Source organism: Sceloporus occidentalis, unplaced genomic scaffold (assembly GCF_023333645.1).
Source record: "Sceloporus occidentalis isolate IW3139 unplaced genomic scaffold, rSceOcc1.0.p SCAF_6, whole genome shotgun sequence".
Classification (NCBI taxonomy): Eukaryota; Metazoa; Chordata; class Lepidosauria; order Squamata; family Phrynosomatidae; genus Sceloporus; species Sceloporus occidentalis.
The window spans coordinates 126,070,220-126,083,297 of record NW_028316986.1 but is presented as its reverse complement, the minus strand read 5'-3'; the positions used below and the strand labels follow the sequence as shown (position 1 = coordinate 126,083,297).

At 41.2% G+C, this 13,078-nt stretch overlaps 1 protein-coding gene and 1 pseudogene across 1 annotated transcript in view; one reads left to right on the top strand and one right to left on the bottom strand.

The window, feature by feature from the left end:
* Nucleotides 1–13,078, top strand: part of LOC149311380 (potassium voltage-gated channel subfamily KQT member 5-like) — a 411,580-nt gene that overhangs the window by 342,064 nt on the left and 56,438 nt on the right. Inside the window, exon 3 of the mRNA XM_089530917.1 lies at nucleotides 7,699–7,825. Coding sequence (XP_089387043.1) covers nucleotides 7,699–7,825 — 127 coding nt within the window. The remainder of the gene's footprint in view (nucleotides 1–7,698; nucleotides 7,826–13,078) is intronic.
* Nucleotides 10,599–11,165, bottom strand: LOC149311381 (mpv17-like protein 2 pseudogene; annotated as a pseudogene).

Sequence of the window (13,078 nt, the reverse complement as noted above, 5' to 3'; positions counted from 1 at the left end):
CCCCAATGTTTCAGCGGCAATTGATAGACGGTAAGCCTTAGTGTGACAATATTCAGTGCTGTTGCATGAGTATGATACAATAAGAATATTTGTTGTTGTATGTCTTCATTGGTTTTTGTACTGTTTTTAAATTGTATTGTTTTATACTTGTTCACCGTCTTGCATCCCTATATTGGGAGAAAGGCAGGATACAAGGAAATAAAATAATAATAATAATAATATTCACTGTGTCATTAAAAGTAATTGTTGGATCAAAACATTTAGTCTTTTATTTCAATATGGAACACATGTAGCTTATAAAAAGTATGCCTATGATTATAAGCCTCTGAAATGTGTACAATACTTATAATGGAGACAAATGAGTGGTGTGATAAAAGACATTTTTGCCAACAACATGTGCACTCCCTATGGTCACAAGTGAGAAAACACGTTTGGGGCAGCAGGAGTGGCATACAGTAATGTGTGTGATTACTAAACCACCCTTGCCCCCAAACATATTTTTTTTCAGATTTTTGAAATGCTAAAAAAAAATCATGCAAACTGTTGAGCAAACAGAATAGTGGGCAAAACAAATGTGTGTACACCCTGAAAAATGAACCATTAGTCACAATACCTTTAGTCTCACCTCTCTTCATACTTAATTAGTGAATCTATAACACCAGGAGAACCCATTTGGATCAGTGTGAGAGAATATTAGTTTTCTCTTTATTAGTTATCTTATTAACAGCATATTGCCCATGAGCACTAAAATCTTTGTTTGATATAACAGGAAAAAAGCAAGTTTTTTTTCTTAATAAGCTAATCAAGTCTTGTGCATTGTTTGTTGCTTCTAGAATTCACTTTCATTTCTTTAAAACATTTATTGTAAGTTTACAGTAATGTGATTTTTTAAAAACTATATTGCAGTGCTCATCATTTGTGTGGGAAGGATAAGTTGAATATCTGTAACTGTAGTTCTTTAAGTGGTAATCTGTAAGCTCACACAAATGGGTTATCCTGCATCTGCGTAGTGCCTCTTTTGGCACATTCTAAAGCATTCTGAAGACTTTTGGCAGTAGCCCGCCCAGCTCCAGCAATCCTACATAAGGGGTTTCCTACTGAAACTCACCAGTTCCATAGACACCCTTGTGAACCAGCAAGAACAGGTGGGGTTGTGCGAGCTCACAAATGACAACTTGAAGAACTACAGTTAAAGGTATGTAACCTGTCCTTCTCCTTCGTGGTCTCTGTGACTCACACCAATGACTAGCAAGGTACAATAAGTAGTAGGCAGGGGTGTTGGTGCAAACGATCAAATTTTACTGAAAAAATGTGTATATAATCAACATGCATAAGAGTAACAACTCTCTGCTCCAATATTCCTTCATACAACAAGAATGACAGAATTAATATGGAGAATCCCTGAAATAGTCCCTGAAATGGAGAGGACAATCAGGATGCACCTCACCCAGTCCTGATGGAGCCTGGTGATGACTCTGGTCAAAGAGGGAAGCGGGGGAGGCATACAGCATGAGGCCATGCCAACTGAAGAGCAAGGTATCTCCTTGTGACCCATTCTGATGTGCCCTGGAACAGAAATCTACACACCGGGCAATTTGCGCTGAAGCAAAAAGACCCCATGGCTTGGATGCATATATTGGCTGAGAGCATCTGCGAGGACATTTCCTTCTCTGTGAAGATGTACAGTGAAAATGGGGATGTCTCCCAATGCACCAGTCCCAAAGTTGAAATGTGAGGTGAAAGAGGGTGTGAGATAGGGTACCATCATGCTTGTTCAGGTAAATACATTACCATAGAGTTGTCAGTAGACACTTGTACCACTCTGCGTCTCAACAGAGTTTTCAAGGAAACTAACACATTTTCTATGGGCAACAGCTCCATAGCAATGATTGAAAGCTCTTCTTCTGATAACCAAAAACCTCTCACAATGAGATCATCTAGATTGTTACTCCATCCCAACATTGATGCATCCATTATGACAAGGTCTTGGGATAGAGAAGGGCATACTGACCAGGCATTGGATGGATTCAACCATCACTGTAACCTCAGTACCATGAGCCATTTTCTTGGAGAGTCCCAAAGCAGATTGAATGAAGTGATAAATCAAGCCTAGAAATGGCTCATCCAAAAGCAGGCATTCTGGGTCACTGATGTACTTGATGGCAGATCACCCTGAGTGACGTCAACTTGTCAAGCCCTGACATGTTGTTATCAAAAGCAATTCTGTACCAACTTGCATAGATTGTTGAAAAGGTTGAGAATGAGGAAAGTTGCCTGGGCTGTGGAGTCTACAATCAGCCCAGTAAATTGAATTCAACATATTGGTTGAAGGTTGAACTTTTCCTTATTGAGAAAAAGGGCTGGAGCAGACTGACAGGAAGGGCCAGCTTGAAGCTACCATGGCCAAAGACACCTTGGGAGCACGGCAAACACACACCGTGGTCCCGAAGGTGCCCTCCACCACCAGACCAAATAGGAGTGGGAAAAGATCTGGTCTGTACATGCTGTAGCAAGAGGTTTCTTGAGGAGGCAAAAAAACATATATGTCACAGAGTTGCTGTAGATGTGTCACCCAAGCTGCTGCTTGCCTACAAAAGACTGAAAGGGTCAACTCCACATATATGTCAATCTTTGAATATTTGCTTGCCTTTAGATGTCCTTTTGAGTAAGGTGGCCGTGGTGGGTCTCATGGGGCAAGCACTATAAAATACTTTACTGGGAGTAAGCACTATTGAATTCAGTACAAACTCAGTAAAAGTCATATTTGAGTAGATCTGTATAAAATTGCATCATAAGCCATCAGTCCTACAGCCACTTTCAGTGTTTCTTCTTTCTTGTTGAAGTTGTCCAGGTGTTTGTGGATTTCAAACACTGAAAGTAAACAAAGGCGCGTTACAGAACGCCCCTTTGGGGCGGCCTGTAGGTACGCCTTTCCACGGTGTATCGGGGCCTCAGCTGCCAGACCGGCAGCCTCCGAGGCCCCAAACTGCCACTTTGCAGGCTGCAGGGAAGCGGCAAAAGGCCGCTTCCCCGCAGCCTGGAAAGGGGTGTCCTTGGGGCTTCAAGCCCCAAGGACACCCCACGGCGGCAGGGAGGAGGAGAAAGGGGCCACTTGGCCCCTTTCTCCCTTGCGTTGCTGGGCGCAGCTGTCTGAAGGCTGCGCCCAGCGACGCAAACCAGGAAGGAGCTCTGAAACGGAGCTCCTTCCTGCTGCGCGCAAAGGGCGCATTAAGCACCCTCGCACGGAGCGATGGCATCACGTCCGCGCCACCTTGTTTGGAGGTGGCGCGTTCATCATGCCATCATGGCGGTGGCCGTGTGGAACGGGCGCCGCCATTTTGTACGCGCAGAGTGTGTGCTAGGGTTGGGGGGGTGCGGAAGCACCGCCCCTTCCTAGCCCTAGTACGCGCTCTGCGCGTACTTTCATGGCAGTCTGTAACCCGCCAAAGTTTGGTTACCAGTCCTGAAGAACACCAAAATCAAGACTCGATTCAGGCAAATGAACACCACCTAGAATCAGGAGGTTGCCCCACAGGCAATGGATTGCTAATTAAATAGACACACATCCACCTCGCATATCCTCCCACCCTGAGGCCTTGCCATTCAACAACAGACCAACATACAGATTAATATGTAAATCATTTCCTCCCAACTAAAAGTCACACAAGTATATATACATATACCCCACAAATTTCCATGCCACCACCCTCTGAAGATACCAGCCACAGATGCAGGCGAAACATCAGGAATAAAGTCTTCTAGAATGTGGCCACATAGCCCAGAAAACCCACAGAAAACTATGGATGCCAGCCATGAAAGCCTTCGACTTCACCTCCAGTTCTTCTTTGCTCACCTGCTTCTTTTCTATTAATAGTGCCCAGCCCATTCTATTCCTAGGCTCCATGTGAGGATTTACTGAGTTTCTACTTCCCCAAACCATGTTCCTCCAAAATGTCTGCCTTACCATTATGATTTCCCTGGTTTTGATTCTCTGCTTACATTACCTCTCTTCTTTAAGTTAGCCTATTTCCTCACAATAATATACCCTTCCTCCTAATCTTAAGTGACATGAGGTTTCTTGCCTCAATTCTGTGTCTCTACTGAGACAGTAATAGTATTTGAAATGTTAGCAGAGAATCTTGATCATTCTGAAATATTGTTTTTTAACTTAAGTTTTATTTGCTCCAGCACAACCAATCAGTGGGTGCTTCCGGGTTTTTATTAAGCAGTGGCTTTTCCGCTGAGTGGAATTTTATAGAGGGAAAAGGCTTCCTCCAGTATTCTCTTCCATTTGTATCTCACCATGTTTTCATGCTCTTTTCCCACCTTTTTTCTTAGCAGAAAAATAAACCCATTTAGAACAATAGGTGGGCAACTCATTTTGATGGTAGTGTTTGATGTCTTCCACTTAGAAGCACCCAGTGTCACAAGCTCAAAACATAAAGCAAAATAGAGCACTTTGAGAGACAAGTGAAATAGAACTGATAAATTGTGAGTGTTTTAATAAATTATATTGATATATTTACAATGTAAATGAACATGCTGTGGTCCTGTGCAAGTAAAATGTGGACTAGTCAGATTTCTTAAATACTAAAAACTTAAGTGAATTTCTGGGAATGGGAGAATAAAAGTTGGATCATTATTTCTTTGCAAATGTTCTTGTGCTCGGTTTATTTTCCATGGTTGCTTACTAATCTGGTACCACACTGATTCGCATGTATGAATAACAAATGAGCCAGATGACATAGAACAGCTTTATCTTGGACAAGGAGATGTTTTATCTGCCAAATAAGATATAAATCTTACCTTCTCTTTCTTTAGCAAACTGCTTAATAAGTTTTTTTCATGTACTTCATTCTGCTGGAGTTAGCTTATGAAACCTTAATTGCTTCAGACTACTGAAATCTAACAGTGATATCATGGAGGCTGATTTTTGTGAAGGTTGTGACATGGTATCTGTTTTCAGTATACCGCTTTGTCTGGTTTGTACATCTTGGCTGTTATTTACCTTTTTAGAGTGCCCTGTTTTGAGAGGTGCAACAGGTAACAATATTTTAAACAACTGAAATATTAAAGCCCTTCTTGTGGATCGCACTGATAAATATTTTTTGAATACTATTAAAACAGAAATGCTTCTGAAACAGAAAAGATTTGGCTAGATTTCTGTCAAACCTACTAGAAGGAGATTGGAGACATCTATTTTTAAGTAAATTAAAGGTGATATATTGCCATTTTCCCTTTACACTTGGACCTCCACATTTGCAGGGGTTAGGGGTGCAAGACCCCATGAATGTGGAAAAATCACAAATAGCTCCCACCTGTACGTGGAAGCCAGTTAAAGGGGATGGGTGGGGGAAGAGGAGCAGACACGCACGCTCCTCTATCTCCCCTGCCCTCTGGTCCCCTTAACTGGCTCCCTGACCCTTTCCTGGGTGAATGGGTGCCTGCTTTGGCCAGGCACCCATCCACCTGAGAAAGGGGAGGGGGAACGGATCCATCCCTCCAAGCCCCTTTCTCGCGTGGGCAAGGCAGGCAGCCATCTGCCTGGCAAAGGCTTGGAATGCATGAATGAATGAATGAATGAATGAATGAATGAATGAAACTTTATTTTTATACCGCCGTTCCTGCGATCACGGCGGTTTACAACATATGATAAAATACAAAATACATCGCATAAAATCCCCCATATTAAAAACAATACAAACATCATTAAAATCCATCATTCATTCCTAGTAATTAAAACCAATTAAAAAATCAATAAAACAATCCAAAATACGATCACACAGTATACACACAGTATACAGGAGAGAATGGCAGTCAGGACATGTGGGGGAAGGCTTGGCGAAATAGGTGAGTCTTAAGATTTTTCTTGAAGGACTCAAGGGAGGAGGCTGAGCGGAGCTCATCAGGGAGAGAGTTCCAAGACTGCGGGGCAACAGCAGAGAAAGCCCTTTGCTCCGTCGCAACATATCTCATCTTAGGAACTCTCAAGAGTTTTCTCCCACCTGACCTGAGAGTGCGGGGCAGATTATATGGGGAGAGGCGGTCCTCCAAGTACTCTGGGCCCAAGCCATTTAGGGCTTTATAGGTAACGACCAACACCTTGTATTGTGCCCGGAAGCGAATAGGCAGCTAATGCAGATCTTTCAAAATAGGTGTTATGTGGCTGGCCCTGGAGCTACCAGTGACCAGCCTTGCTGCCATATTCTGAACCAACTGTAGCTTCCGGGTTTGGTACAAGGGTTGCCCCATGTAGAGCGCATTACAGAAATCAAGTCGAGAGGTTACCAGTGCGTGTACCACTGTTTCAAGGTCCCCCCGGTCCAGGTAGGGTAGCAGCTGGCGTATCAGCCGAAGCTGTTAACAGGCACCTCTGACTGTCGCATCCACCTGAGAAGTCAAGTGAAGCGACGAGTCCAGAAGCACCCCCAGACTGCGAACAGTGTCCTTCACGGGGAGCGTGACCCCATTCAGGACAGGTGGAAAAATTTCCTTCCCGGGACCGGGGGAGCCTATCACAAGTACTTCCGTTTTCTCTGGATTCAGGCTGAGTCTATTTTCCCTCATCCAGCCCATTACCGACTCCAGACAGGCATTGAGCGGAGAGATGCCATCCCTAGTCACTGCATCAGTCGGAGACACAGAGAAGACTATTTGGGTGTCATCAGCGTACTGATAACACCGCGCCCCGTGTCTCCGGATGATCTCTCCCAGCGGCTTCATGTAAATGTTGAATAGCATAGGGGACAGAATCGCTCCTTGAGGGACCCCTGATGTGAGGGCCCTCTTATCGGAGCGACAGTCCCCCAGCTCCACCATCTGGAATCTGCCTGAGAGGTAGGAACGGAACCACTGCAGAGCAGTGCCCCCGATACCCAACTCTCCCAGGCGATCCAGAAGGATACCATGGTCGATGGTATCGAAGGCCGCAGAGATGTCCAAGAGTACTAACAGGGACACGCTACCCCGTCCATGCTCAGACGGAGATCATCGACTAAGGCGACCATGGATCCTTCCCCTCCCCTTTCCCAGACAAATGGATGCCTGGGGAATGCAGCAATCTAATCAGGGAAAGAGTGGGTTGGCATGCACACCCTTCCTGGCTTCTCCCTCCTGGGCTTCCCCCCCCCCCAGGGAAAAAGGCAGGAAGGAAGGAGGGGTGCGTGCGCACAGTGGCCTTGACCTCACAAATAATCAAAACCATGAGTATCAAAGCCACAAATGTGGAGGGCTGAGTGTACTACACAAAGTAATTGGATTCACATTCTCAAATCCTGCTCTGGAGAGTACATAGAACCATAGAGGTGTCACTAAATGCCCCCTATTTAAATTGTACTTGTCAAACTACAATTAGTTGTGCAGGTTTTTTTTAAGGGATAGATACAATACAGTATTAATCCACAAAAGTATTACTTACCTATAAAAAACTAGGGTACATAAGGATGAAGGACTCCAGCTTGCTTCAGTCCCTGAAGGGCAACTTTTCTCTGTGTAACTATTTTTCCTTTTGCAATCTTCTTCCTGCCATTTTATTTTGTGTAAAAATGAATACCTGAATTTCATTGTATTAATTTATTTGTGAAGGAATGCAGTTATATTTCAGGTGCTTGACATACATAAGCCAGTAGTGAGGAGTATTTGCCTCTGTTCTCTGTACTGCTGAGTTCATTGCTGTGTTTCTTATTTGCTGCATTTCAGGAGTCTGTCATGATTGTTGTCTTTGGTTTGGAGTTTATCATACGTATCTGGTCTGCTGGCTGCTGTTGTCGATACCGTGGATGGCAAGGAAGACTGCGGTTTGCAAGGAAACCATTCTGTGTTATAGGTATGTTTTCAGACTGTGGCTGTTAAATTACAATACTGTCATCATTAGAGCAGAGTTCCATTTTCTATTATGTTGATTGAGTGTGATCTTGATGGTTGCATTGGCTTTTCTACCCAGGTATGGAAAGGGAAAGATCTTACACATGCTATGGAATTTCATGTATTCTTCGACTCAGCTAGTTCATGCATAGAGAGTGACTAAGAGAAAGCACATGTTCCAGTAGGTGATTCTTAGATTTTTAACTGAATTTTCTTTTTAACCAGGATGGCAGCAAGTATTGTCTGTATAAGCAGCCCATGTTGCATTTCTTAGCATTTTGTTTTGTCTGAAATTTTTATGAAGTTCCCACATATGTTTTTCCACTTTAAAGGATTGTGGAGGTATGGGTTTGTTTCAGAGATAAATACATACAGTACTGAGTGTTGATCAGGTTTGTTTAAGTAAATGTGCCATGTTTTCTCTTTTAAAATAGTTCTCCCTTTTAAAATGCACAATGTTGAAATCCTCTCTGCTAAGAGAATTTCTATATCTAATAAGAAAATTCCATTACAGTTTGTGTGTATGTAGAGAGGACTTTTTTTTAATGCCGCTCAAACTGTTAGCTGTTAGTTAATAAATCTGAAAAGCAGCATCTATAAATTTGTAAGCATAACAGAACATGTCTTTATTAGAGGCTGGATATGTTCATGTTGGTGCATTAAACTTTCTCCCAACTCCTTGTTACCAGTTCTTACTTCAGTATCATACTGACATTTCAAAATTGGATGCTTTTGTGGTTAAATGCAAATTAATTACATCAACAATTTAGAATCAGGGGTGACAAATGTAGATAGTGCCATGTAATGTAGACAGTGATATATGATGTAATGCAAACTATCTGTTTTTGCTATGGCTTCTGTCGCCATGGGATGGTGGGACCACATGCTTGTAGCAGAAGGTCTTATGAAGCAGGGGGCTGCTACTTACCAGCTATGCAGCTACACAGGAGAAGAGGGCTTATATCCATCCCAAAAAGATAGTGTAGGGGCATTTCTGAAAATTAGGTAGATTTAACATCAAAAAAGAAATTTGTCCAGGATAAAGGACCACTTTGTGGTATTGGTCGTGACTTCAGTGACATGTACATGGCAGGGCATGTTATTTACACAGCAGCTCAGTAGCAATGTTCATGTCTGTACCACCACGTTGTGTTTTCTACTGAGAGGGTTAGGTCCCTCCCCTCTCTTATGCAGTGGTGTGCTGGGATGGAAGTTGGTTGCACATCAGCAAGCCACATCACAAGCTCCTGCTATATACAGATTTATTCAGTGGGCCTTTTCTTTCTTTCTTTATAGCATATTGCAAGAATTTGCTTGAGTAGAATACTTAAAACTAAATCTGCTAGTTCTGTTTAGTAAAATAGGTTGCAATCCTGTATTCAGTTACATGGGACTAAATCCTATTGATTTCATTGGGGCCTACTTCTGAGGTCTATACTGCAAACCAACAAGCAATTTCTGCTTGCTGCTATGTCAGAGATATATATCAGTGCCAATTCTTGCTTCATACACACACACACACACCTATTAGCAGTCCCAAGATCTTCAAGTCCTTGGTTCTGATCCCTGGTCATAGTCTAATCATGTTAGTACACGGCTAGAAAAAAACATAAGACACAGCATCCAGGGGCAGTATGGGTTGGGTTACTGTTGAGCACCTACGAATTCAGAAGGCTCCAACCTGAACCATGCCAGCCACATGGTGGTACTTCTCACTGGTAATGGGAACTAGTACTGAGTTTTATTTTGCGCTGGCTATTCACTATCTTGGTTTACCCCAAATGTAATACCTGACTAGATGTCAAGGTTGGTCATTGCATTTTGGGAATAAACTGGTAACCAGCCAGTGTGGAGCTCCAAATCTATTCCCATTCTGGAGGGCTACTTCTCACTGCCACATCCACTACCCCTCACCCCCTCCTGTGCCCCTCTTTGAGTGGGCACCATGCTTCTAAATAGGCAATGATATAGCACACTGTTGTTTTGTGTTGCTGAAATCAGTTGTGACATTTATGTTTGGATAAAATATTATTTTAAACCTCTGAGAAATTTTTAATATAGGAAAATGGTATACAGGTTGAGTTTCCCTTGCTTGGAACCAGAACTGTTTGGATTTTGGAGTTTTGTTTTGTTTTTTTGTTTGTTTGTTTTGAATATTTGTATACACATAATGAGATATCTTGGAGATGGGAACCAAGTCCCAATATCAATTCATTCTGTGATTCTATGTTTCATGTACACTGTATACACTTAGCCTGAGTATAGTTCTATACAAAGCATTTTTAATAATTTTGTGCTTGAAACAAAGTTTGTGTACATCAAACCATCAGAAAGCAAAGATGTTACTATCATAGCCACTCATTGGACAATTTTGGATTTTTGAATTCCAGATAAGGGAGATTCAGCCTGTAATAATGTTTGAAGCAAATACTGTAAATGCAAAACAGTCGATTGGTCTACTTTGGACTGTATTCTTAATGTATTCCTGTGTGCATCAGTGATTTTTTTTTAAAGAAAGAAAGAAAAGCTCAAGCTAAAAAAACACAAACCAGGATCATGAAATATATTTTTTCTAACCTAAAAATGTTCTTCTGAAGTGAACAGAATCAATAAAACTCCAATGAGAAACCAATTTCACGTGTATTTGTAGCCAACACGATTAATTCAAAGAAATAGATTCATGCTATGTTTTTCTACTTCCAAGTCTTTGGAGTTCTTAGTTTCCTTTGCAATCTTTAACTTCTATGTTTGATATAGGAAAGGTATACATTCCATCCTAAAGTCACCACATTCACAAATACCACTCGATATTGTGGTGGGAGAAAGAAAAAATTGATCATTTGAGCGGCTGGCCACAGAGAGAGTTCTGCAAGGTAATAGTCCCAGAACTTCTCCCTAAATTCCTTCAGGCTGTCTGCCAGACTGTGGCCTTGAAGCAATCCCATCACTATGAAATACCAGCATCCAAAGAACGGAGCACCAGACTGATCAATTGCCACCTTTAGGAGAACAATTTTTATGTGTTGTCTTCCTTTTCTTGGGGCTATTTTGTCTACCCAGAAGTACCAGTAATGTAGGAGTGGTCCCATTGTACATCCTGTAATAAACATGTGTGCTATGCGGTCAGCATCCCAGTTCAGTGTGGGCTTTCTTCTTCTCTCCAAAGACTGCTGAATTATATCCGCACTTCCCAGTAAAATACCAGCGCTCACCGTATTGGTAATGATAAGCTTGCGGCCTCCAAAAAGTGGTGCATAGAGCCGTGCCAGGGCAGCCAGCTGTCGCAGAATACTGGCACGCATTTTTCTTTTCTCATCTCTGAGATAATCTTTTGCAGGCCTGATAAACACAGTGAGATCTTTTCTGATCTTTCATCTTCTTCCTTTCCTCAACTGATTCTTTTTCAGGATTGCAGTTTTCTAGATATTATTTAAGTCTAAATAACTCATAGTGAAGACCAAAAGGAAAATCAGCACAGGTCAGGCACAAGAAATACATCATAGTATTCTAGTGAAGAATTTTGCTTGTACATTATTGTGATGTCACTGCTGACCTTCCACATCTTGCCATTAAGGCAGCAAAAATAAGTAAATAATTTCTACTGAGCAGGTGGGTATAAATAGCTCTCCTTGTACCGTGTATGAAGCACAGTCTAAAGATTCAAATGTCTTGATTTCAATTGAACTTACATACATTAGTTTCTGATAATTCTTCCTTTGATAATTCTTCTCTTGAATTGTATAAACCCTGAATATTCAATAGGATACCTATCAGTTAGTCACTAGAAAAGTTTCCAAAGCAACTTGCTATAAAAATCAAAAAGCATTAAAGTTTAACAACAAATGTTTAACTGCTAAAACGTATACAAAACACATTATGAAAACACATTTATGTAGTTTCAGTTATAATTTTATAATTTTAGTCAAACAGTATATAAATTAACATCTTTCATCTCCAATGTCTGGGAATAGTTGTCAGTATGTCCTTCCTATTGTTTTAAAATATTATTGCCTGCCATAGAAGTTCCACTATAGCTAAGGCCCTGCCCACTCCCTAAGTGATTTTATCTCCAAAAAAGAGAGAACACAGCAAAGTCTCATTTTCACATCTATGTGGGATTACACCATGTATACAGGGGAAGGATTCCTTAAATTGCACAGGATACAGGCAATTTCCATTTTTAAAAGAAATGAACAACAGATTAAATTGAGACTTAAAGTCAAAGTTGTATGCTGTGATCTTTATCCATAGAAAAAGTGAAGAATTCTGTGCCAATTAAAGCATCCAAATCATTAGCATAGGTTATAGAACATGTTGCAATAATCTGCGGATAACTCTTATCCTAATAGGAGATTATTAGTCCATGGATAACGCTTATAGGATGTTTTGCAATAATCCAGATAGCAGATTTTCAATCCATGAATAACTGTGGGAAGGAAAACTAATAGCAGTTTGACTGAGTATATGGGATGTACTTTGGGATTAACACTATTGGCTGAATTTGCTTCACCATAGCATCTGTTGAACCCTAGTCAGACAGAAATCTACCCAGCAATATGGATGTTTGCTAATTTTTTAAAAAGAGTTGATTACAAAAGAGGAGCCATTTGGAACAGCCTCTCATGAGTTGTATGATGCTGCTACTAAAAGTGAGAAAAACACTTCCCTGCATATATGGAGGCTTTTTCTGTGAATGTATACATGGTTTTAGCCTTTCTCAACATGGGGTCAGATGTGTGCAAATGATGTTTTTATTTCATCAAATGTAAGCTGCAATGATAGCCTTTTGGCTGAAGAGCAGGGTATAAATTTTATAAATAAATAAATATGATAAATTGAATATACACCAGCAAAACTAATAAATAGAAAGAAGGACAACCCCAGGCAGTTCAATAAAATGTAGTATACTGGATCTGTCATGTTGATAACAAGCTCTGCACAGTGCAAATCTGTGGTGTCCTTTTGTTTTGGCTTTAAAAAAGCCTACATCTGTGAACAACTGACATCATAAAATGTGCATCTTTCATGTTGTTAAGAGGTGCTAAGAGGCACACTGCACAAATTCCTATTGTTCATGTAATTCAGAAATAACACCCATCTTTCTGAATTCCTTCTGCTAACATTGTTATTCTAGTGAAGAGGAACAGTAGAAATCAATTTTCACATCCCGGAACAAATTATTATTTAGGACTTTTGTGCTATCTAAGCCATTTCA